Source organism: Rosa rugosa, chromosome 2 (assembly GCF_958449725.1).
Source record: "Rosa rugosa chromosome 2, drRosRugo1.1, whole genome shotgun sequence".
NCBI classification, from domain to species: domain Eukaryota; kingdom Viridiplantae; phylum Streptophyta; class Magnoliopsida; order Rosales; family Rosaceae; genus Rosa; species Rosa rugosa.
Window position 1 is genome coordinate 64810508 of NC_084821.1, and position 27647 is coordinate 64838154.

At 40.2% G+C, this 27647-nt stretch overlaps 1 protein-coding gene and 2 long non-coding RNA genes across 4 annotated transcripts; 1 reads left to right on the plus strand and 2 right to left on the minus strand.

The window, feature by feature from the left end:
* Nucleotides 1–6950: 6950 nt before the first annotated feature.
* On the minus strand, nt 6951–10036 carry LOC133729343 (uncharacterized). The gene is made up of 3 exons (XR_009856335.1): nt 9093–10036; nt 8342–8417; nt 6951–7408 (listed from the first exon to the last, which is right to left on the minus strand). It is a non-coding gene; the product is annotated as an uncharacterized LOC133729343 (long non-coding RNA).
* Nucleotides 10037–17744: 7708 nt separating this feature from the next.
* On the minus strand, nt 17745–18424 carry LOC133731287 (uncharacterized). The gene is made up of 3 exons (XM_062158696.1): nt 18204–18424; nt 17857–18010; nt 17745–17762 (listed from the first exon to the last, which is right to left on the minus strand). The coding sequence occupies exons 1-3, from the start codon at nt 18422–18424 to the stop codon at nt 17745–17747; spliced, it is 393 nt and encodes a 130-aa protein (XP_062014680.1).
* A 5816-nt stretch (nt 18425–24240) lies between these two features.
* LOC133728428 (uncharacterized) lies at nt 24241–26780 on the plus strand. 2 transcript variants are annotated; one of them, XR_009855848.1, is made up of 5 exons: nt 24241–24714; nt 24850–25046; nt 25141–25235; nt 25970–26048; nt 26569–26780. It is a non-coding gene; the product is annotated as an uncharacterized LOC133728428 (long non-coding RNA). The 2 variants fall into 2 exon arrangements; XR_009855849.1 differs by lacking the exon at nt 25141–25235.
* Nucleotides 26781–27647: the final 867 nt, after the last annotated feature.

Here is a 27647-nt window from a genome sequence, read left to right on the forward strand (position 1 = left end):
AGATGAAGAGGTGCAATCAGGCTGCTCAAGTGCCCATGGGAACTAGTTCTCCTGGTACTGGTGGATCCATTGATCTCAATTTTGGGTCCACTGGTTCTACTAGTGCTGGTGGATCCATCGACATCAATTTTGGGCCAGCTGGTGGATCCATTGACATCAATTTTGGGTCCACTAGTTCTACTGATGATGGTAGATCCATTGATCTCAACTTTGGTTCCACCTATTCTACTGGTAATGAAGGATTTCTTGATTTAAATTTTGTTTCATATTCTTCCTCACACTTCAACACTAATACCAGTACAACTCTTTTGGCACAACAGGAGGACAAACATCCCTGCAACAACGAGGAGGAGATCACCAGGAGGTTGAAACTCTTCCTCTGTTCCCCGTGCACGGCGAGGACGTCTTTGGTAACCCGAAGACTACTTCTGAGGAAGGTAGCGCATTTGGTTACTATTCTGGTGGCTCAGGCGGTTACAACAGTGGCTCTAACGTTTCTCTTGAGCTCAGCCTCAACCCATCCGGAGCTACCAATTAGGCTTAGTATAGCGTAGTTCCAATTTCCTTTTTGTAATATTAAATCAATAAGATGGTGTGCATGTTTTCTTTTCTTTTTGTTTAACCAACAACAACACCAAGGATCGAACCTTGGTCACCCAATACTATTTTCAAAACCATAAACAACTCTACTGCACACATCAATCATAATGATTTATCACAAACAATCAATTAAGTTGCACAGGGGTCTAGCTAGCATCCTTAGAGTCAAACCAAACACAACAATTTTGTCGTTAGAATTAGGGTTTAATAAAGCTAAACACATCCTGAGTTAGCTAGGAAAAACCCACATCCTTAGAGTTACTCATACAAATCTTATAAAATCTCAACCATTTCCTCTATTAATTTCTCCATTAAACTTACCACAATTCATACCCTATGAATTTACGATTTAGAAACCGAATCAAACTCCATATCGCATAGTAATTCACTTGAACCACTATGGATACCCAACAATGTCACTACAATCAATACCCAAAATTGCACTTAACCATTTCTCCTAAAATCCATCACCACAGAAACACACCCTCATCTAATAACATTTACAGAGAGTTGACTCTAAATCTCCCCATTAATTACCGACCAAGATCAAATTCCATTTCAAAACTTTAAGTGTCCCGCCTACTTAAACTTAAAACACAACAACCTCAAATTCACTTCAGTCCAACTCCATACTACGATCCAAAACTTAAGAAAACTAGTTCACAAAATCAATTTCCTTCACTTAAATAAAACTATGTCCACAAGTCATAGTCAGGTCAACAGACCAAGGTGTCCAAACGGAGAATTTCCAATCCCTGTTTACAGGTGTCCTACCACTTAGAATACAATCAAGATAAAGCCTAGCTTTATCTAGCCCCCATAAAATTCCTTGTCACACAAACTACCACTAAAGCACTACCAGCACTGCCACACAAGCACTACTACACAAGCTGCCTATCACATAAGCATTGCTACGAAAGCTGCTACAAAATCATTACTGGCACTGCCACAAACGCTGCCATATGCACAAGTCTACTATAGACATCAGGGAAAAACCCATACCTTTACTCATAACTTTTCCTTCTAAAAGTTCATCACGTTGTGTATATAGCGTCACTACAAAACCTTCTCAATCTATACTAATAACTCAATCTCACACAAGATTAGCATAGTTATCTCAAAGCCACTTTAAACACATCACCCATGCCAATTACCAAAACCCCACTAAGACATCTCGTTACAAAACAAGATATCTATTATTTGACATGTATATCTCATCCAAAAACATATGTACGTCCAACTTAAGAAGGCAAACTTTCTATCCATTAATACTCGTATCCACACTAGGTATGTGCATAGGTCCACATCATGCCTTCAACCAAACACTTCAACATCCAAAAGAACCTCACTTCCATAAAACAATCCTCGTTGACTTAACAGAGTTGAATCAAGAGGTTCCTATTCCTCAAGGATTGTAACTCGCGGCCACTGAACTTATTCCCATACGAACCTACAAGACAACTGTAAGGTTCTAAGTACAACCCCTTCGAATATCCATCACCTAAGGAGTATAGTATGCTTGGCTAATACATGTATAACACTTAAAACACAGTATAAGTCAAATACAAATTCATATTAACCAAGTCAATACTATAGGGAAGGTATTCACGTTCCTAAAACGACCTAGCGGTCTAAACAACTCCCAACACTCACGCATACCCAATGACTTAGCCAATACCGAAGAGCACACGATGGGGATCCGCTGCAGACGGGCCATCACTCGGAAGGTATTGACACATCACCAAATATGCACCTTACGCTCTGATACCAAACTGTCACGCCCCGAATTTTGAATAATCAATTCAAATCCGAAACATGAATAATAACAAATTACAACTAACATCCTGAATTTTTTTCTCACAAACAACCACACTTCACAACTCTCAAATTTACAATAACCCAAATCCTCAAGTTATTTATTACAGCACACTCCCACCAAATCAAATTGTAATGCTCAAATGAGCTTAACTCGCCTCACTATTACAATTGCTGTAAAACTATAACCATTGCTCTAACCGCACGATCACCGTCCTGGTTCTCCTGTCCTGTAGGATTACCCGCTACACAATTTGAATAGTGTACCGGGAGTTGCAACAACACAAAACCCGGTAAGCTTTTTACAGCCAGTATGAGTAAACAAGAAAGAACTGTTGATTTATTAAATTACAATTCAAGTAAAATTCAACAGTATTACGTCTGCAAAGAGACATCAAACCATTCATGGAAAACCACAAGGAATACATTTTCACAATCCTCAAATCACAATACACCACACTGGTCCTGCAAACACCCAACCCACATAACACCACTCTGGTCCATCCCAATAACACGTTAGAGCTCTAACTGCCTCGTTACCTCTGACACCTTGGCCTAGGGTCAAGCAACGGCAAAAATACTTCGGTTAACACTATAACCGTCGCGCTTTGGACATCCCCATCCTCAGCACCATATACTTCGGTTAATAATAAACCGTCGCACTTTGGACATCCCCGTCCTCGGTACACAACTTCGGTTAATAATAAACCGTCGCACTTTGGACATCCCCGTCCTCAGTACACAACTTCGGTTAATAATAAACCGTCGCACTTTGGACATCCCCGTCCTCAGTACACAAACACTCCGGTTATCCATAACCGTCAAACTTCGGACACCTCGTCCTCAGAATCCTACATTCTCCAACTCTATACATACTCCAATGTAAATCATGAATATTAACAAGAACTCATCAATCATGATCATCACATATAAATATGATAAGTCAAATTTCAAACCATAATAAATAAATCATCACAATTCCACACTCTTCAATGTCACACCATTCCACATATAATCACGTAAATATATATATATATACGTAATCACCCACTCAGGAATGACCACTAATACCAACTATAGTTCACACAAGAAAATCATGAAATTCATTTTGTATAATTAAATCATTTTACTTACCTATGGACCGTAGTTGATCAAGTCCATATGATTTAAAACAAATATTTATTCCATAAATATTTTCACACAATTACTACAGAAAATAAAGTAATTAAAGGTACTCGGTTCGTAATATGAACCACGTGAGGTTTACTCACCTCTAATCCCGCTGCGTCTTCTTAACAGCTCAAAATACGATTCACAATCGTCCGCCAACTCAAACCGTCAATCACCTAATCAAACATGACCTTAACTTAGCCAATAACTCAAAAACATAATCAAACGACAATCCAACGGTCGGATTGAAATTAAATGATGATCCAACGGTCGGATCCTCACGGATCGCCTTCCTAATCACTGTTTTGCATTTATACGAAGATCCAACGGTCGGATCTTCGCCCATGACCACACAAAGCCACTGGGACAGTCATAAGATCATCATATCAAAACTACAAGTCCATCTGACGGTCCTAACTTCACAGATCACAAATCTAACGATCGAAATCGATCTAAACTTAAAAATTCATAACTTAATCATACGATATCCAAAAATTGCGTATAATATATCGAAATGATCGTATTGAAATATAGAATCTGAAAATGTACAGAAACCATATTTTTGATCCCCGGAGGTGGCCGGAAAGGGCCGCCGGAGTTAGTGGCAGAGCCGCCGCCGACCACCACCAATGGTGTCGGGGCCGGGCTGCTCTTCTTCCTCTCATCATGCTTAACAACTTTCATAACTAGCACGAAGTCTGAAAATGACCGGAAGGGGTCGAAAATTACCTTGAACAGTATGAAGGTGGCCGGAATTTTCCAGAAACCGGCGAGAAACTGCAGAAAACGGCGAGCTCCAATTCGACGTAAAAACGTCAATTTAAGGCTTCGATTCCTTCTGAAGAGTTGTTAAGAAACTCAAGAAGAACTCACTGGTTCAAGAATCACAGAAAAATATGGTCTGTAGCTCGAGATATACCGATCGAAAGCTTCGGTGGTCGGAAAAATTCCAGAATTTTGCAGAATCCGGCAAGGCTCGATTTCGACGTCAAAGATTCAATTTCAGGCCTCGATGCCTTCTAGAGAGTTGTTAACAACATCAAGGGGAACCCACTGGAAAAAGAATCAATCAAAACGATGCACTACAGCTCGCGATATCTTGATCGAAAGTCTTCGTGGTCGGAAATTTTCCAGAATCCGGCGAGCTTGAATTCCGACGTAAAAACTTCAACCTCAGACCTCGATCCCTTCTTGAGAGTTGTTAATAATCTCAAGGTGAACTCACCAGGCCAAGAATCACAAGAAAAGGTGGTCTATAACTCGAGAAAATCGGATTCGAAGGTGGTTTTCGAATTAAAGCCGGCCGAGCTCCGACGAACGTGAATCCGGTCACTCCAGGTGCGATCCTTCTAGGATGATGATCAGCATGTTGAGGTGAGTTCAGGGAGCTAAGGATCGTGAGTTTTGGTGGCCGGAATTAGGAGAAAACCGGCGTTGACTGTTTTTGGCTCAAACCTTGCAGCTCCGGTTTGCCGGATTTGAGGCCGTTCCGGGGAAAGTGGTCACGTCCAGTAGCTAGACGACGTCGAGGCGAAGCCGTGGACACCTCGAGAGCGGCTTGAGGTGGCCGGACGGTGGCGCTGCTGGCAGAGGAAGAACGCCCAGAAAGAAGAGAAAAAGGTCGGGGGAGAGGAGAGAGAAGAGAGAAAACCGGGGGAGAAAATAGAAAGAATAGGAAATTTTGGGATTTAAGAAAAATTCCAGAAATTCTCCATATTTATAGAAAAAAAATCCCGATTTTCAAATATTCATAACTTATTCATACAAACTCCGAATATTGCGTTCAACATACGCACGAGATCGTATCGACGAGCTCTACAACTTTCATGAAGAAAGTTTTCCCAAATTCTGTACGTATAAGAAGTCACTTTTTAAGACCCCCTAAATAACGTTCGTTTTCGAAATAAAATCGTTCGAACTAATTCCACAACTCCTTCAAGCTTCGTATTCGTGCCCACGCCTACGAAATCATTTCCAAAATGACATCGGACGTTAATTTGAATTTTTCGGGTATTACAAAAAGGCTATTTACTGAGGCAGGAATCCACTCCCTAGTAGTTTCATTAATTAGGTCGGCTACATACTCTATGGTGGTGTTGATAGGCTTCTGTACCGAGCAAGGTGCTGCCACGGGGAGCCACCTATCATTCCAAATGTTAACCCGCTACCCATTCCCAATTTTTCACTGTACTCCAGCTTTTAGAACAGCTCTGCTATTTAGTATATTTCTCTAAGAGAAAGATGGGGAATCTCCAAGATCTGCTTCCCAAAAAGAACAGTGGGGAAAATGTCTTGCTTTGTACAACTGAGCAATTAAAGATTGAGGGTTTGAGAGAAGTCTCCGTCCCTGCTTAGCAAGCATAGCCAGATTATACGCATAAATGTTTTTAAAACTCATACCTCCCTCTTTCTTTGTGAGACACATTCTCTCCCAATTGCGCGAATGAATTTTCTTCTTTTCATCAGTATCACCCCAAAAGAAAGAGGCACATAATTGGTGAATGTCATCACAAAATCTTAGGCAATAGATAGCAGTTGCACTCAAAATTTTGGACTTCCAACTAATTAATTTCTTGCTAACTTTCTCTTTGATATACTCAAAGATCACTGTTTTGGATTTTCCTGCTTGAAGTGGGAGTCCAAGGTATCTATCATGCTCCTCAACTCACTAAACATCAAGGATGGAGGCCAAGAAATTTTGTTGTTCCAAAGGAACATTCTTACTAAAAACCATACTACTCTTCTGGTAGTTCACCTTTTGACCAGAGGCTTTCTCATACACATTGAGAATGGCACGAAAGTTGTGGCATTCAGCTACATTGGCTGTACCAAAGAGGAGATTGTCATCTACAAAGAACAGATGGTGAAGAGTAGGAGCCTGGGGGCACATGGTGAGTCCAGTAATCAAACTACTCTGTACTGCACTTGTGATTAATGCTGAAAGCCCTTCAGCACACAATATGAATAGGTAAGGTGACAAGGGGTCTCCTTGTCTAATACCACGAGTGGGTAGAATTTTGGATGTTAGCTCATCTTGAAAAAGAATAGCATAACTTACACTGGTAACACACCTCATAACCCTTTCAATCCATTGAGAACAAAAACTTAACTTGGTTAACATGGCCAGCAGAAATTACCATTCCAGATGATCATAAGCTTTACTTATATCTAGCTTGAGGGAGAAGAAACCGGTTTCCTGATGTTTTAACTTGTGCATGAAATGTGCAGCTTCTGTTGCCACCAATATATTATCTGATATCAGTCTTCCAGACACATAAGCGCTTTGCAGAGGTGATATGATTTCGAGTAGGCACTATTTTAGACGATTTGCAACAACCTTTGAGCTTATTCTGCATATAACATTGCACAGTGCAATAGGCCTGAAATGAGCTGGATCTCTTATTTTTGGTATAAGACACAAGTAGGTATAATTAGATTGATCCCAAAACTTCCCCATCTCCAATGAGTTTGTAACTGCATTAGATACATCAAGACTAACCAAGTTCCAATACTTTTGGTAAAAGAAAGGAGACATGTCACGCCCCGGATTTTGAATAACAAATCCAAATCCGAAACATGAATTATACAACTTAATAGAATAAACGTCCTGAATTTTTTTCTCACAAACAACCACACTTCACACCTCTCAATATTACAATAAATCAAATCCTCAAGTTAATTATTACAACACACTCTCACTAAATCAAATTGTAAGGCTCAATGAGCTTAACTCACCTCACTATTACAAATGCTGTAAAACTATAACAAATACTCTAACCCGCTCGATCACCGCCCTGATTCTCCTGACCTGCAGGATTACCCGCTACACCGTTTGAATAGTGTACCGGGATTGCAACAATACAAACCCGGTAAGCTTTTTGCAAAGCTCGTATGAGTAAATGAAAGGATTGCACGATTTAAAGTAACCAAATCAACTCATGCATAAATTTAACTCAAGTATTTTCTTTGCATAATAATTGAAGTGTACAATGTCACTTCAAGCATCAATCAACTCACATCTCAACATGACTACTCAAAAACAAACAACTGTTTACTCAATATATACTCACAGGCTTATGATTTATTTATATAAATCATCCCATGCAGTATATTATACTTACAGGCTTATGATTAATTAGATTAATCACCCCATTCAGTATATCATACTTACAGGCTTATGATTAATTATATTAATCACCCCATTCAGTATGTCATGTCATACCCAAGGGCATATGATAACTCGTTTATCCCCCAAGCAGTATGATGGCAGACAGACTAGAGCTCTAACTGTATCGTAAAGTGTCACCTGGGCCAAGGTTCACCTTACGAATGACTGCTTTTCTCAATTCACTCGACTCCTCATTTAATTCATCTCAACGACTCAACTATCGCACTTTACTCAATTACCCATTATCATAGACAACACAACATCTAAGATAAATCACATATTCCAAGGGTAATGCTCAAAATATAACTCAGTAAATCACACCATCCAATATATATTCCACGTAAATATATATATACGTAGTCACCCACACAAGAGTGACCACTAATACCAACTATAGTTCACATGCAATAAAATCTAGAAATTCATTTTTATAGTTTAAATACATTTTACTTACCTATGGACCGTAGTCGATCAAGTCCATATAATTTAAAACAAATATTTATTTTCGTAAAACAATTTCCACAATTTCTCAATTAAATAAAATCACCGAATTTCGGTTCGTGAATGAACCATGTGCGATTTACTCACCTCGATATTCCCGCTGCGTCTTCAATTCAACACAATACACACCGAAATCGTTCACCCAAGGGAGACCGTCAATCACCTAATCACACATGACCTTAACTTAGCCAATAGCTCAAAAACATACTCAAACGACAATCCAACGGTCGGATCGAAATTAAATGATGATCCAACGGTCGGATCCTCACGGATCGCCTTTAGGATCACCCCCCAAAAATCATCACGAAGATCCAACGGTCAGATCTTCCTGAATCGTCCTTACTAACATCTTCACAAATTTATACAAAAATCCGACGGACGGATTCTCACGAATCGCCTCCCTAATCACCGTTTTGCATTTATACGAAGATCCAACGGTCGGATCTTCGCCCATGACCACACAAAGCCACTGGGACAGTCATAAGATCATCGTATCAAAACTACAAGTCCATCTGACGGTCCTAACTTCACATATCACAAATCTAACGATCGAAATCGATCGAAACTTAAAAATTCATAACTTCATCATACGATATCCAAAAATTATGAATTATATATGCAAACGATCGTATCGACACGTAGAACACAAAAATGGACAGAAACTGTCCTTGGGGTGTCCGGAGGTCGCCGGAAACCACCATCACAGTGGCGGCACCGCCACCCATCCAAAGTCAAAATTAGACAAAACTCCCAACATCAAAGTCCTTCAACTCAACTCCAATTTCACTTTTCATAACTACACCAAAGTCAGATTATAAGCCAAAAAGTAGAATTTTACCTCGCAAGTTTTGAAACCCGAAGAACCCTAGTTTCCCAATCTTCAAAATTCGATCACCCCGGATCAAATCGCTGCAAGCCTTCTTGGGGATAGCTTCTACTTCCTCTGGGCTAGAAAAGCCCTCAAAGAACTCGAGCTATAGTGGCCGGAGCTGGGAGAACCAAGGTGGCGAAGGAAGACGATTTCCAGCTCGGCTGTGCGGCTTCTCGGTCTTCTAGCGGCCACCACGATGGTTATCTCAAGTCGATGTCTTCTGGAAAGTTGTAGAAAACTTCACGGTGAGAAAAATTGCTTTTGGAATCAGGTCGATCGGAGGCCTGTAGAGGAAGATATGGCCAGACAAAGTAGAGCCCAGAAAAAGTGGGGAAGAGCGATTTCGTCTCCGACGAGGCTCTCTTCTCGACCTTGTAGAGCCTCATACAGCTCGTATTTCACTTCGATTTCTTCTACAAACTCGTAAAGGGGGTCGAGACCAGAAAAACCCACTTTGTTTCACATCAATCGGTGGCCGGATGAGGAAGAACGAATGTGACGAAGGGAGGGGGTCGCGGCTGGGCTCGGGAGAGAAATGGGGAGAAATTTCTGGAGTTCCAGAAATTCTGTCCTCATTTGCAATATTCGGATTTTTTTTCATATTTATAGAAAATCCCAATTTTCAAATATTCGTAACTTATTCATACGAACTCCGAATATTACGTTCCATATGTCCACGAACTCGTATCGACGCGCTCTACAACTTTCATGAAGGAAGTTTTCCCAATTTCCCAATGTATAAAAAGTCAACTCCTTTGACCCCCCCTAAAACGTTCAGTTTTCAAAATAAAATCGTTCGAACTAATTCCACACTCCTCTAAGCTTCGTACTCGTGTCCACGACCACGAAATCATTTCCAAAACGTCATCGGAAATTAACTTGAATTTTTCGGGTATTACAATCCACCCTCCTTAAAGAAATTTCGTCCTGAAATTTAAGCGCAAGTTAATTGCTCTCGATTACGGTTAACCTAACCATCGAATCTCCATCCTTTCCAAAGCTGTAGTAATCTACAAAGCCACAGCCCTTTGTATAAAAATACATTCCTAAGGCCACAAATTCTTTCATCACAAAAGTAAACTCACACAAAATCACCACATGGATCCTCACATAGATCTTCACATAGATCATCTCATAGATCATCACATAGATCTTCACATAGATCATCATCCTGTACTGGCATACAAGCACAGTAAACATTCTCACAAAGCGTTTCGCTACTCAATTAGCATCACGGTAAATCTCTATAGTAAAACTTAAGCATGCACTATTCTACACAACAATAGAGATGCATCACTCAAAACAAATCATCCCCAAAAGCATGCCAATAAAATCTGACACCCAGTGATGATGACTTGGGCTTGCTCAATCCTTGGGCTAAGCATTAGGGCTGGCCAATTGGGCCGAAGAAACCGAACCATCCACATTTCGAACCGGCCCGAACCAATTTAGGTTTAACATTTGGGCCTACCATTTGGGCCGAACAATTGGGCTTAACATTTGGGCCTACCATTCGGGCCGAACAATTGGGCTTACTATTTGTGCCTACCAATCGGCCGAACAATTGGGCTTACTATTTGGGCCTACAAATCGGCCGAACAATTGGGCTTACTATTTGGGCCTACCAATCGGCCGAACCAAACGCATTTTGAATAGGCCCAACCAAATTTGGGCTTACTATTCGGGCCTACTATTCGGCCCACAACTTTTTAGCTCGGCTACGGTATGAAATTGTACATACCGTATATACGTATACATACCGTACAGACCGTATATACGTATGTATACCGTACATACCGTATATACGTCCGTATATCAAGCATATACGAGATCCAAAAATATTTGTAAGAGGTAAGGTTCGAACTCCCGACCTCGAACACGAAGGTTTTGCTCCCAACCACTGAAGCAAGAGCTGCCTTCATTAATATATGCTCACGTGTTATATTTATTATGTCATAAGTGACATAAATAAAATAACGGGGAAGGCAAGGTTCGAAACCTCAACCTGCCGCACGAAACCTTTGTCCCCCAACCACTGGAGCACAAGCTGTGCTTAATATAATGTGTACAAATGTTATACTTATTATGTCATAAGCGAACATAATAAAAATAAACGAGAGGCAAGGTTCGAACCTCTGACCTCTTGTACAAGAGCCTTGCTCTTCAACCACTAGAGCACCAGCTGCTCTCGTTACTATCCATGCAACTTCTTTCATTTATTCTATCATAAGCGATAGAATAACAACAAACTGTCGGTACACTCCACGTGCCACGACACGTCTCTTCCGTGATTTACGGAAAGCAAATCACTTTCTGCTAAAGCTGTCTGCCACAGCGTCTCGAGGTTCGGCCTGTCCCCTTACACGCTCAACACGCGCCAACAGCTTTTCCGGGTTTCGGGGCGACTTTAATCCAACGCGTGGATTCAAATTCTGAGATCGTTCATCCAACGGTGGAGATCTGCTCACCTTGTTCTATAAATAGGTGCATTCTGGAGACGCGACTGTTCACTCCAAAGGAAAAGAAATTTTCTTCCGAGCTCAAGCCTTTCTCTCTCAACTCTTCAGCCTTTCTCTTCTCAAATCCCCAGTTTTTCACTCTCAGATCTTCAATCTTTTCCTCCAAATCTTCAATCCTTCTTTCTCAGATCTTTTCTTCCATTTGAAGATTCGATCTCATCTTTCCTCTGAGAATCTCAGATCTCCAATCACCAGTTCAACAACTCCAATCCTTCTAACAAAATCTCCCTCAAACACTAAACCATGTATTCCTCGATTTTCACATCCTCTCACTCCATGACCCAAGAGCCACGAACTCTGCAACTAATGGAGCTCCAAACCCCGCAACAAATGGAACCACAACAACAGCAACCAACAGAGGAGGGAGGAAACACCCAAGCAGCTGGAAGTAGTGCCAACATGGATTTCTGGCGAAGCCGTACCAGGTGGATTCCTACTCCAGAACAAATAAGAATCCTCAAGGATCTTTACTACGTCAAGGGATTTAAGTGCCCAACTTCAGAGCACATTCACGAGATCTGCCTCCAGCTGAACCAGTATGGACATGTTGAGGGTAAGAACATTTACTTTTGGTTCCAGAACGTCAGGGCTCGAGAGAAGCAGATGAATAGGTGTAATCAGGCTGCTCCAGTGCCCATGGGAACTAGTGCTCTTGGTACTGGTGGATCCATCGACATCAATTTTGGGCCAGCTGGTGGATCCATTGACATCAATTTTGGGTCCACTAGTTCTACTGATGATGGTAGATCCATTGATCTCAACTTTGGTTCCACCTATTCTACTGGTAATGAAGGATTTCTTGATTTAAATTTTGTTTCATATTCTTCCTCACACTTCAACACTAATACCAGTACAACTCTTTTGGCACAACAGGAGGACAAACATCCCTGCAACAACGAGGAGGAGATCACCAGGAGGTTCAAACTCTTCCTCTGTTCCCCGTGCACGGCGAGGACGTCTTTGGTAACCTGAAGGCTACTTCCGAGGAAGGTAGCGCGTTTGGTTACTATTCTGGTGGCTCAGGCGGTTACCACAGTGGCTCAAACGTTTCTCTTGAGCTCAGCCTCAATCCATCCGGAGCTGCTGACTAGGCTTAGTATAGCATGGTCCTCGTTTTCCTTTTTTTTTTTTTTTTTTTTTTTTTTTTTTTTTTTGTAATGTAAAATCAATAAGATGGTGTGCATGTTTTCTTTTCTTTTTGTTTAACCAACAACAACACCAAGGATCGAACCTTGGTCACCCAATACTATTTTCAAAACCATAAACAACTCTACTGCACACATCTTTCATAATGATGCAATAAAAACAATCACTCAAAAAGAATCCAACAATCAATTAAGTCGCATCGAGGTCTAGCTAGTATCCTCTGAGTCAAACCAAACACAACAATTTCATCGATAGGATTAGGGATTTATAAAGCTAAACACATCCTGAGTTAGCTAGGAAAAACCCACATCTTTAGAGTTACTCTTACAACTCTTATAGAATCTCGATAATTCCATCTATCAATTGCTTCAACAAAAACTCACCACAATTCAATCCTTAACATTTAGCGATTCAGAAATCGAATCACACTCCATATCACATAGTAATTCACTTGAACCACTATGGATACCTAACAAGTCACTAAAATCAATACTCAAATTTGTGTTTAACCACTTCATCTAAAATCAGCCACCAAAGGCGCACACTATCGTCCAATATCATTTTACAAAGAGTTGATTCTAACTCTCCCAATTATTTACTGACCAAAATCAACTCCATTGCAAAACATTAAGTGTCCCGCCTACGTAAACTTAAAACACCACACGACTTCAAATTCACTTCAGTCCATCTCCATATTACGATCCAAAACTTAAGAAAACTAGTTCACCACACAAAGGCCACAAAAATTCAATTCCCTTCACTTGAACAAAACTAGGTTCACAAGTCACGGTCAGGTCATCAACCCATGATGTTCAAATGAATAAATTTCAAATCCAGTTTTCTTTGTGAATCGTAAAGTATCGTTCCAAAATGATGCTAGCAACATCAACCACATATATAAGACACATCTCGCGAACTCAATTCAAATTCAGAATCACCAAAACTACTACTAATTTCAATTCTACCAACAATCCTGATTCTGAAGGAATTATAGTACTCAACGACAACCCAAAACAATGGTCGTTCATCTCTAACCATTGAGTACAAAATAAAACTCTGGTCTCGCACCTTAAACCCTGCTTAACAACTTACAATCACAAGGAAGAATTAACCACAATAATTTCTTCCCTAACCTCAACCTTACTCACAAACTCCACAAGCACATCCCATTACAAAACAGGATATCTAATCCCTGATACGTACGTCCCATCCAAACATCTGTACGTCCAACTTAAGAAGGCAAAATTTATATCAATTCATACTCGTATCCACACTAGGTACGTGCATAGGTCAACATTATGCCTTCAACCAACACTTCAACATCCAAAAGGACCTCACTTCCATAAAACAAATCTCACCGACTCATCAGAGTTAAATCTAGAGGTCTCTATTCCTCGAAGATTACAACCTGCGGAAACTAAACTTATTCTAATACGAACTTAGAAGACAACTCTACCGTCCTACTGACATACACGCTGTCTAGACCCCATACTAAGACATACCCAATGATTATACCAGTACCGAAGAGTATATGATGGGGATCCGCTGCAGACGGGCCATCACTCGGGGAGTACTGATTATCACCAAATATGTACCTTACGCTCTGATACCAAACTGTCACGCCCCGGATTTTGAATAACAAATCCAAATCCGAAACATGAATTATACAACTTAATAGAATAAACGTCCTGAATTTTTTTCTCACAAACAACCACACTTCACACCTCTCAATATTACAATAAATCAAATCCTCAAGTTAATTATTACAACACACTCTCACTAAATCAAATTGTAAGGCTCAATGAGCTTAACTCACCTCACTATTACAAATGCTGTAAAACTATAACAAATACTCTAACCCGCTCGATCACCGCCCTGATTCTCCTGACCTGCAGGATTACCCGCTACACCGTTTGAATAGTGTACCGGGATTGCAACAATACAAACCCGGTAAGCTTTTTGCAAAGCTCGTATGAGTAAATGAAAGGATTGCACGATTTAAAGTAACCAAATCAACTCATGCATAAATTTAACTCAAGTATTTTCTTTGCATAATAATTGAAGTGTACAATGTCACTTCAAGCATCAATCAACTCACATCTCAACATGACTACTCAAAAACAAACAACTGTTTACTCAATATATACTCACAGGCTTATGATTTATTTATATAAATCATCCCATGCAGTATATTATACTTACAGGCTTATGATTAATTAGATTAATCACCCCATTCAGTATATCATACTTACAGGCTTATGATTAATTATATTAATCACCCCATTCAGTATGTCATGTCATACCCAAGGACATATGATAACTCGTTTATCCCCCAAGCAGTATGATGGCAGACAGACTAGAGCTCTAACTGTATCGTAAAGTGTCACCTGGGCCAAGGTTCACCTTACGAATGACTGCTTTTCTCAATTCACTCGACTCCTCATTTAATTCATCTCAACGACTCAACTATCGCACTTTACTCAATTACCCATTATCATAGACAACACAACATCTAAGATAAATCACATATTCCAAGGGTAATGCTCAAAATATAACTCAGTAAATCACACCATCCAATATATATTCCACGTAAATATATATATACGTAGTCACCCACACAAGAGTGACCACTAATACCAACTATAGTTCACATGCAATAAAATCTAGAAATTCATTTTTATAGTTTAAATACATTTTACTTACCTATGGACCGTAGTCGATCAAGTCCATATAATTTAAAACAAATATTTATTTTCGTAAAACAATTTCCACAATTTCTCAATTAAATAAAATCACCGAATTTCGGTTCGTGAATGAACCATGTGCGATTTACTCACCTCGATATTCCCGCTGCGTCTTCAATTCAACACAATACACACCGAAATCGTTCACCCAAGGGAGACCGTCAATCACCTAATCACACATGACCTTAACTTAGCCAATAGCTCAAAAACATACTCAAACGACAATCCAACGGTCGGATCGAAATTAAATGATGATCCAACGGTCGGATCCTCACGGATCGCCTTTAGGATCACCCCCCAAAAATCATCACGAAGATCCAACGGTCAGATCTTCCTGAATCGTTCTTACTAACATCTTCACAAATTTATACAAAAATCCGACGGACGGATTCTCACGAATCGCCTCCCTAATCACCGTTTTGCATTTATACGAAGATCCAACGGTCGGATCTTCGCCCATGACCACACAAAGCCACTGGGACAGTCATAAGATCATCGTATCAAAACTACAAGTCCATCTGACGGTCCTAACTTCACATATCACAAATCTAACGATCGAAATCGATCGAAACTTAAAAATTCATAACTTCATCATACGATATCCAAAAATTATGAATTATATATGCAAACGATCGTATCGACACGTAGAACACAAAAATGGACAGAAACTGTCCTTGGGGTGTCCGGAGGTCGCCGGAAACCACCATCACAGTGGCGGCACCGCCACCCATCCAAAGTCAAAATTAGACAAAACTCCCAACATCAAAGTCCTTCAACTCAACTCCAATTTCACTTTTCATAACTACACCAAAGTCAGATTATAAGCCAAAAAGTAGAATTTTACCTCGCAAGTTTTGAAACCCGAAGAACCCTAGTTTCCCAATCTTCAAAATTCGATCACCCCGGATCAAATCGCTGCAAGCCTTCTTGGGGATAGCTTCTACTTCCTCTGGGCTAGAAAAGCCCTCAAAGAACTCGAGCTATAGTGGCCGGAGCTGGGAGAACCAAGGTGGCGAAGGAAGACGATTTCCAGCTCGGCTGTGCGGCTTCTCGGTCTTCTAGCGGCCACCACGATGGTTATCTCAAGTCGATGTCTTCTGGAAAGTTGTAGAAAACTTCACGGTGAGAAAAATTGCTTTTGGAATCAGGTCGATCGGAGGCCTGTAGAGGAAGATATGGCCAGACAAAGTAGAGCCCAGAAAAAGTGGGGAAGAGCGATTTCGTCTCCGACGAGGCTCTCTTCTCGACCTTGTAGAGCCTCATACAGCTCGTATTTCACTTCGATTTCTTCTACAAACTCGTAAAGGGGGTCGAGACCAGAAAAACCCACTTTGTTTCACATCAATCGGTGGCCGGATGAGGAAGAACGAATGTGACGAAGGGAGGGGGTCGCGGCTGGGCTCGGGAGAGAAATGGGGAGAAATTTCTGGAGTTCCAGAAATTCTGTCCTCATTTGCAATATTCGGATTTTTTTTCATATTTATAGAAAATCCCAATTTTCAAATATTCGTAACTTATTCATACGAACTCCGAATATTACGTTCCATATGTCCACGAACTCGTATCGACGCGCTCTACAACTTTCATGAAGGAAGTTTTCCCAATTTCCCAATGTATAAAAAGTCAACTCCTTTGACCCCCCCTAAAACGTTCAGTTTTCAAAATAAAATCGTTCGAACTAATTCCACACTCCTCTAAGCTTCGTACTCGTGTCCACGACCACGAAATCATTTCCAAAACGTCATCGGAAATTAACTTGAATTTTTCGGGTATTACAAGACATACCATCAGGCCCGGGGCTTTTAGAGAGATGCATTTGAAAAAGTGCTCCTTTAATTTCATCATTAGAGTATGGTTGCATTAACAACTCATTCATCCCTGATGTTACCTTCAGAGTAGTGGCTGCTATGATAGTTTGGATGGCTGCTATGATAGTTTGGATGGCTTCTAGTTTGGATGCTATGATAGTTGTCGACTTAAAATAACCTTTTGAATTACCTCAAAAACTCATGCATGCAGCATGATTTTCAAAATACCCCATTGGATTCACCTAGGACCAATTACACCATTTCACAAAAAAAATAATAGCTCGTTAGAGAAATATTTGTTGTATATATTGAAAAAGAATTTACTCATAATCCACAGCAAAAACAAATTTCTATGTCGAACCCAAAACAAGAGTACTTCGGCCATCATCTATATATCTGGTGCTAAACGATCACCCAATCCTACAGCAAAAACCAAAATAAAAATTATAACTCGAACACAGATTGATTAAAGAAAAAGTAATTAATTAATTAGTAAAGATTGAACGAGGCTCACCTCAATATCTTCATGATCGTCTCCTTGTGATTCTTGATTGTTGGCAGCCTCAGGGGGCTTGTGTTTAAAAAAGTTGCCTACTCGAACCAACATCGAGTGGACTGAATCTTTACGCAAGCAAATTTCATCAGTCGCAAACAGAAAAAATAACGGCCTGATTGCGAAAAAGGTTTGGGATCTCGCAGCCGGAAAAACCATGGGAGCCAAAATAATGATAAAGAAACCATACATGATCACTTCATGGTCGTCCCAGTTTCGTTTAGAGGCCTTTTTTTTTTTTGGTTCAGAGGCCTTTTTTTTTTGGTTGAGGGGATGGCTTATTGTCTAGTCTTATAGAAGAGTCAAACTGTTTCCGGGCTTTTGGATCCATGAGTATCTCATAGGATGAGTTGAGCTTTTGAAACTTGACCTTGGCATTGGGATCGTTTGGCCTCTTGTCTGGATGCAACTGCAAAGCCTTTGCTCTGTATGCCTCTGTAATCTCTTTCTTGTTAAGCTTGCTGCCTTCCTCACCAGATGGTAAACCCAGAACCCTATAGTGATCTACGACCACTTTCTTCTTCTCCATATTGATCTCTGAGATGGACGCGCAGGGTGCAGGTTTCTGACGTAATTTGAAAATTATATACAAACACCTAGGGTTAGAGTCCCGATTGTATCATACAAGAACTAGGACTATAGCTAGAGTCCATATCAGTTTAGAGTCTAGTTGTATTTTTTTTTGAAAAGTGAGTCTAGTTGTATATCTCAACTACAATTCATATTGATCGTGGAGACATATATATATATATGAGAACAATTCTTAGGTTCACTCCTAGGGTGAACGAGAATATTCACCCTCATTGTCGATTAACATACTTTTACTTAATAAACTTATAATTCAACGGTTCATATCTTAAATAAGTTTTTTTTTTTTTTTTAGAATACATATATTAAATAAGTCTTTAAAGATTATCTCTGTAAAAAATCAATCAAATCAGAAATCGTTTAATTATTTAATTGAATCAAACAAATGGATAGTTCTAACAACACTTACTACTGTTATGATGAATCGTCCATGTATTTCATAGAAATGAATAACTAAAAGGTCTTCAATTTGATTGGTTTTTTACAGAGCTAATCTTTGTATTACGATATACAACATGAATGGTTGGATTATAAAATTATAAAGTTATTATATCGCAAGAGAGGGTGAATATGCTCATTCACCCAAGGGGTGAACGTAAGAATTGTTATTTATTTATATACAAAATCAATTGATACCAAAATTACAAAATTGCCCAAAAAAATCGTATTGTTTGATTACTGAGTCGTTATTAACACAATAACACATATAGCAAACACAATATGAGGGCATTGTTAATCATTGTGGTACATTTTTTTGATGCAAGGAGGTCAGCCCTATTTATTGATAAAAAAGTGATTACAGAGAATAGAATTCAACTGCTACAGCAGTAATAAGAAAACTAGGAGAAGAAAAGTAAAAATTATCCTGCACTAAATCATTCCCATGTGCAGCCAGCAGATGGGCAACCATATATGTTTGTCTTCCTATTAGCATAAACTATCCTCACATTACACAAGTCCTCCAACATCAAGCTCAGCTGCTCAGGTCTTCACATAAACAACTAAGTGTCGTAGAGAGCGAGCCAAGTTGCCTCTGAACCTCCATAGCATCTGTTTCCAAAATGGGAAAATGCTCATTTACCCAATTTTAGCTTAAAATTTGCCCACTTGCTCCACCAACTGTTTTTTAACTCCATTTACCCAAAACACTCTAAGAGATTATTTCCCCTTTACCCAATTAATTCTTTTTTATTTTTTTTTGAGACTTTTTTGCCCTTTCCTTCTTTTTCACTTAGAGGGAGAAGTCATCCTCCACCTTGCCGGCCTCTGGTGACCAGTGGCAGGGCGCCGACGACCGGTGACCGGAATCCGGCAAACGCTGACCGGAATCCGACGACCGGTGACCGGAATCCGGCGACCGGTCCCTAATAATATCCAGTAACCATATTATTGCCTCCCAGTAATCATATTATTGCCCCCCAATAATCATATTATTGCCTCCCAAAAATCATATTATTGCCGTCCAGTGAATTGTATGAACTCTCAAAACCAAAATGAATACACTACAGGCACAATTGATCAATTTATAATCATATTATTGGCTCCCAATAATCATATTATTGCCTCCCAATAATCATATTATTGCCCCCCAATACAAAGTCCAATGTCTCTACTGCCTCCCAATAGACCACCAAAAATGCACATTTTTGTAGGATTCACATATAATTTGACTTTAATACACAGAAAACAACATGTAACTTATCAAAACACCACACTATAGTAATCCCTGTCCCTCGTATCAAAGTCTACTGGGGGCCAATAATGTGTCTACTGCCCCCCAGTAGACCATCAAACAAACCCCACAGTTACATTGCAATGTCAGATTACTTACATTGTTGAACAGATAGTAGATCATTGGCCTCCAATCCAATAGACATATAAAAAAAAATGCTATTCCTTGCAAAAAAAAAAAAAACTGAACAACAATACTTAAAAAAAAAAAAACGCAGCAACCGGAGTAATCCATGTCACTCCTCCGGCGACACCAGCAGCGCCGTCGCTCGGCCCAGACGAACGAGGACCTGCAGCGCCTGGGATATGCAAAGAGAGGTGCAATGTCTCTGTGGTCGAGCACAAGAATCGAGGTGAGGAAGAATTCTTACAAGTCGGGGGTGGACGCCGACGTTCCTATCCGACCCGAATTCCCACATCGGGACCAGCGCCTCCGGGAGCTTCCAGCACGAGCAGCAGCGACTGGGACGATGGGCTTTGACGGTGGGCTCGAGGTCGGCGAAGATTACACCTGGGATATGCTTGCCGGCACCGATCTCGGAGAAGAAGATGGTGGGCTCGAGTTCGGCAAAGATTACGCCTGGGACATGCTTGCCGGCACCGATCTCGGAGAAGATGGTGCTGAAGGCGTCGTGGCTCGGCATCTGGCCGTCCGGCTGGGGGGGAAGGGGGAGAGAGAGAGAGAGAGAGAGAGAAATCGGTGAGGGGGGAGAGAGAGAGATTAAAATAAGGGTAATTATGTCAGTAGAAGTTAGATTGGGTAAATGGGGTCAAAAAACTCTTAGTGGAGCAAGTGGGCAATTTTTAGGTTAAAATTGGGTAAGTGGTCACGGCCCCTTCCAAAATAGCCGGACTGAACCCATGTTCTGCCTCAAAATGAACTGCATGCATGCAAGCCTGCACCTCAGCATATTCTGCTGAGATTGAACCCCTCATGCTACCTGCTCCACCGCCCAGCATAGTTTTATTTGAATCTCTAACAACAAAACTGAATCCCCCAGTTCTAGTTTCATGAAAGAAAGAACCGTCGACATTAATTTTACACATACCTACCGGAGTAGCCACCCATTTTGCTACCCTAGCTACCTCTACGAGTGTTGTTATGAGAGTTGGAATTATGGTACCTAAACTCCTCAAGTTGAGAAACTGACTTAATGATCACATCACAGGCCATGCTAGCCTTAATTATCCTCCCAAGCACGAGAATTCCTCTCTCTCTCTCTAGATACTCCACAAACGACAAAATAACCCCCCTAAATCACTTAAGACAGTCGACTTGCACAAAAGCTCAACCAAAGTAAAAGACTTAAGTTATCGATTGTGGATGAAAGCAAACCTGTCACAAAATACCATTCTGCTTCAGAACTTCCTGTGTGTAAGGGCAGTCCCTACAAATATGCAAGGTAGATTCATCCCCCTGACCACACAACAAGCACACTTTTGACTCCAACTCAACTCTCTTTGAAGCTAGTCGTTCTAGAGAGGGTAATATATTGTGACACACCCTCCAGATGAAGATCTTGGCTGCATTAGGAATTAAGAATTTCCAAAGCTTCTTCCAAAACCCACCATTCACCATCAATTCTAAAAGCAGGCCCAGAGCTGCTTCTGCTTTTACCTTCAAAAAGCCGGTGCTTCCTAGAGAACCGGGCTGTTAGGAACTTTATCAAACACCAAAGTGGGTTGTGCTTAGGGGCGGATCCAGGAATGAAAACCTGGTGGGGCTAGAACTTCTTAACAAAAAATAAAATAATATATATATATATTGGCAATAGAAATTGATTAATTGATTAACACCATGTCTACAAAGAACTCTTGCAAGTCGCAACAGACCACATACTTCATGTATAAGAACACAAGCATGAATAAGAAAAAGAACAAAACAGAAGCATGAATTAGAAGGAAAACATGCCCTTTATTGATTACCATACAAACAAAAAGACTCAATTTTGTTCCTTTGATCTAAAGCTACTACAAAAGATTTAGTTTTTATTGATCACTATGCAAACAAAAACACACATTTATAATCAAACACAAGATGTGGAAGCAAAGCTGCTCTGTACCTCCACTAGCTATAAAACGCTTGTCCTTACTGGCTTTGTAATTGACAAACATGTTAAAACTAGTTCTATAACATCACCTGGCAAGTTGCTAATTCTATCCAACTCCATTCTCAGTTTGGAATTGGACTTGTGTCTTTTTCTTGGCTCCATACCAAATTACCAATCACTTCCCTTTATTCAGAAATAGGATGATATATATATTATTAGGCAAGGGCCGCTACAAATGCAGCAGAATATAATTTTATGTCAGAGTTGATATAATTGACTGGTGTTATACTTTTAAAAAAGCTTCCTTTGTCAAAATAAAATTACTTTTAACAAAGATTCAAGCTTGGTTTTGATATCAGCAAAGAACAAATTTCCTACATACCATTAACTTTCATAAATTGAAGAAATACATAAAAACAAAACTGGGTCATAAACATGAATGCAACAACCCAGAGCTTTAATCAAGAATTAAATCAAAGCTTGAGTGAAATAGAGAAGAAGAAGCTTTAAAGACCGATCAGAGGAGAATGGGCTCTTGGACAGTATGACGGAGTATCGGAGAAGAGTGGAGTCGTGGAAAGACCGAATCTGCTGCATTCCTGCACCTACTAATAGATGAGAGTGGAGTCATGGAGAGTATGACGGAGTAGCCGAAGGGAGTAAAGACCAATCTCCAGTTATGGGTGGGGCTTCAACAACGAAATGAAGTAGTTTCATATATAGTATATGTAGGTAAAATTTTTTTCCCAAAATTCCTGGTAGGGCTTGAGCTACCCATCATTGTTTTGGATCCGCCCCTGGTTGTGTTTATAAGCAGGGGAGCTAAACGCAGCCTTAGCTACATATTTCTTATCCGGAATTGCAAATATTCTTTTGGTTTAGTTGAGTGTGTGCAAAGCTAATTTGTAGAACACGTTGTTTTTATTTTATTTTATGGAGTGATCAAAGAAAAATACCCAGAATTGAAAATGTAATGGGAAGAGAGAAAACGGCAAAGGAAAATAAACCTGAACTGCCTCGGGTCTCCTATAACAGTCATTGCATGCGTCTTTCAACCGTCCGTTTCTAACTGAAGCAACCTCCACTCTCTTCTCTCTCACTCTCAGATTCTCAGTCTTGAATCTCTCTCCTAGTCTCTTCTCTCTTATTCTTTCAGCTCTCACAGTCTCACTCTCAGATTCCCAGTCTTGAATCTCTTTCTCCTAGTCTCCTCTCTCTCATTCTTTCAGCTTTCACTCTCAGATTCCCAGTCCTGAATCTCTTCTCCTAGTCTCTTCTCTCTCAACAGTTTCTGGAGGCCGATCAAGAATGTCAAGCGGCTCAAGCCAAGAAGAAGTGATTGGAGCAGGAGATAATACCGGAGAGGGCGATGGTGTGAGCTCCGGAAATATTCAAGGAGCTAAAGTGAAACAGTTCGATATTTGATCTGTAGTCTCGGTAATTGCTAAGGACCTTTGAGAATATTTTCTAAATTCTTCTTGAGGTGAAGCTTTCCATTTAAAGGTTTGATATTAAAGTACGCTTCACGACGAGTTCATGATAATTTTTTGGAATTTTTTTTATATGGGAGCTATTTATTACTAATTTCTGAAATTTAGAAAATTATTAAAGCAAAAGGAAAATGTTATGGTGCAATCTTGGCCGTCTGTGTATTATTTGTTTGATCAGAGCTATTGAAAATCATTCAAGGAAGGACCATATATAGAGTGATTCTTGCGTGGGGCAGCTACACCGCCACGTGATGCGGCTAACCAATCAGTGTCCAAGAAGGAGGGTATTTTGGGTATTTCACATTTAAAAATCAGGGACAATTTCTGAACAAAGACAAAAAAAATTGAGATTTGATTGGGCAGTCACACCGTACACGTGGTGCGGCTACCCGCACCTAAGAATTGGCCCCATAGATATAGCCTATCGACAATTCAAAAAAAAAAAAAAAGTCGAGAAAAGCCATCAACGACCTGACGAACTGCGTAGTGATCGATCGGAACCTCTCCATTTGGCGAAGATAGGGCGGCGCACCGGTACCGTTCGGTTCGTCTTGACGACGCCGACGTGCCTCTTGTCACGGATAGTCCATGCAAGGAGCGAAGAGAGAAAATCGAGGCTCGAAAGTTTCTAACTTTCTGGCGGTTCCGCAGCATTTTCCGGCGATCGTTTGTCGTGCATGAGGTACGAAGTGTGACCTGCTCTTCGAGCTCTACATGTTCGTATAATTAGTTTTCGATTTTGGTTGGGTATTGGCGGATTGATGATTTGTGTTTTTCGGTGTCATCGGACTTCGTCGGAGTTCACTGTTCACGGCGGCTTTCTTGTGTTTTTGGGTTCATTCCCGACAAAAATTCTCGTCCTAGAACTGGAATTGGAGCTCGGTTATGTTCAATTCATGGAATGGTTTGGTTGGAGAGCTCGTTGGCGTTCGCTGCTGGGAATTCCAGTAAATAACAAGGTGAGCTATTTCTCCATGGAGAATTGAAATCAGTTTTGTGTTTATCTTCAAGTTTTCTGCCTGAAATTATTGGAATGGAAGTTTGTTAATCGAAATTCCATGTATTGGCTTGTTATGTGCCGGGTAAAATTGTAGAGGAATGAGCAAAGGAAGGGTTTTTCCCAGCTAATGTGTTCTTCGTCAAAGGAGTGAACCCCAATACCCCATATGTTTTAGTCTTGTTTGGAGTCGAGTTCATGAGTGGAAGGCCGCAAGAAGGGACTTTGTGGAGCTGGACCAAACTTGGGTGTGGAACTCTAGAATGAGAGTGGTTACTATGATTTTCACCAAAGGTAATGATCTAAAAATAGATAAGAATTGCTGTGAAATGGTTGGAGTATGAAGTTGATTTGTTTGGGAGTTTATTAATTGCATAATTTGTTAAAGGTAGAGAGTCTTGGTGGCTGTAATCAAGTTATTGGAAGTACAGCGTGCTTTTGGACTTGTTGACGTTGCAATTTGGGCTGGTGGTGAATTATAAGGTTTGATTGTGAGTTGTCTGCTTGATAATTGATATGTGATTGGTGACTAAAAATCAAAACGCAAGTTGTGGAAAGCATAAATTGCTCGATGTGTAAAGACTAGGAATCGAATGTTGATATATAGATCTTTGGGTAACTGCATCATGTATTGACTAATTGGTCTTAAAAACGTGGAATGAAAAAGAAAAGAACGATGACTGTAAATTTGGATGCTATACCATTTGCTAGTGAGACTATGAAACCGAGAGATGGAAGTGTATAGATTGTTAGTTAATCTGGTATATGCTAGTTTCCAGTAGAACGATGACTGTAAATTTGGATGCTATACCATTTGCTAGTGAGACTATGAAACCGAGAGATGGAAGTGTATAGATTGTTAGTTAATCTGGTATATGCTAGTTTCCAGTATACTCTGTTTGTCATTAATTATGATACTGGACATAAGTTCTAAGTATACATATACATTGTGTGTTAATGGATGACGTAGAACTTGGGTTCATATGAAATTGTCACCAAGTAAAACTCGGTTATTGAGTGTGAGTTTGGCTTAAACTGAAGAGTGGTGTAAAAGGGTAAATAGTTTTGGGTGTCCTAAGAAATAAAAAGGATGACACCCGATAAGGAAAGGAATTCATTTTGAAGGAAAATAATTTAAATGGACTTGGTAGTATTTTCAGTGTGTTATTGAATGGAATTTTGTTTTAACACTAGAATACTATTGTTGTCGGACTTAGGGGCTCCAATTACCCGAAATGTGAAACGTGGTGGTGTTGGCCTAGGAAAGCGAATGCGTTCAGAGCTGCAATATTCCAGGTAGGGGATTCTGGACTTGCCTCAGTAATTTTTATGCATATATTTTAAGGAAATTAATGATGCATGAAAAAGAATTTGGTTTTTATTGCATTTTCTATGAGTTATTGTTTGATGACCTGAGAGTGAAAGGAGCATAGCGACTTCCTTGGGTTTCGATCCCCTAAACCTCCGGAGGGGCTGTATGGACTGAAGAGTGTCTGACATCCTTTGAGGTGTGGCACTGCTTCTAGGTGATACGGCGTAAGTGGACACTCTCGCTATACCTTGTCTGTGTAAACGATATTAATCTTGGTAAGGTTGTAGTTGGCATAGCGAACGGTCATCAGGTCTGTTTCATTCTTCTGGGCCCTATTGTATTTTTTTTTATATATACGAACAATGGTTTTGTGTTTTCGAACACGTTTGTTTATATGCATCGTTTTCTCACTTACTTTGCCGGCACCATTGTTTAATTGTTTTTACACCTAGCTGAGGTAGAGTCTTATTGAGCAGCGAGGACGAAAGCTCACCCCTACAACAGTTTGTGGATGCAGGTACTGTGTATGAAGACGAGATAGCTGGACGACGCTGGGTGTGGCTTAGTTACATTATATTTCAAATTATGTCATTGACGGAGTTAGATCTGCATGACAGGTTTTCTTGTTTCTTTTACTCCCTCACAATTTGTTTATCGAGTTTGTAATTGTTCGTAAAGTACCGGCCCTCTTGTAAATTTTTCGGATGGTGATCTTGAACCGGACTAATATTCGATAATTGTTTTCAAAGGACTTGTATTTGTGTTTAAAGAATTTTCCGTTAGCTTTATAGTTTTCACCTCCCTTAAACAAATGCTTCCGCGCTCAAATTTTTGTAAGGCACTTATTAAAGTATTTTAATTTCCTTGTTTTGCCTAGCAGATTCTTAGGATTTGAGTTAAGAATCTTGGCTTGAGTTCTAGGAATCCGCGGCACTGTAACGTACTCGATTTGATGAGGTGCAAATCGGGGCGTTACAGATAGCGAGGGTGACTTGGATGGAGGGTACGCTGACATCGACAAAGCAACAGTTCCAACAGTCGCCCAACCTCCACAGACCTGGTGGCCACGCTTGAGAACCACAGTCTCAAACTTTGGAAGACGCCATCCGGAAATAAAGAAAGGTTTCCAACTCGTTGTAATGGTGGCCGAGTATCCCTATACTATTGTTCTTGAGCTTCCGAGAGTGGGTGACAAGATCGAGTGGCTACGTACTTGCTCCGACGAGGAGCGAAAGGAATGAGTGAAACTGCAGCTATTTATATATATAGAGAGGCTTTCTACTAAGGGATCCCTTTTTTTAGTCTATTCTAGGGATAGGGAATTAAACCAAGTTTTCGATCACATTTTGGCATCTCAACCGTTCTGTTTTTATGCCCTAATATGTAGATTATTTCTGCAAATTTTCAGCCGAATCGATGATTGTTAGGGTATCAAACTAGATTAAATCAATGAACGAACGAAATCTGTCAAACTTGAACCGTTCATACTTATAATCTTAAATTGTCATTTTGCATACCTTAATGATAATCAATTTGGCTGAAAATTTACAGAAGTAATCTACACATTAAGAACTAAAAACTGA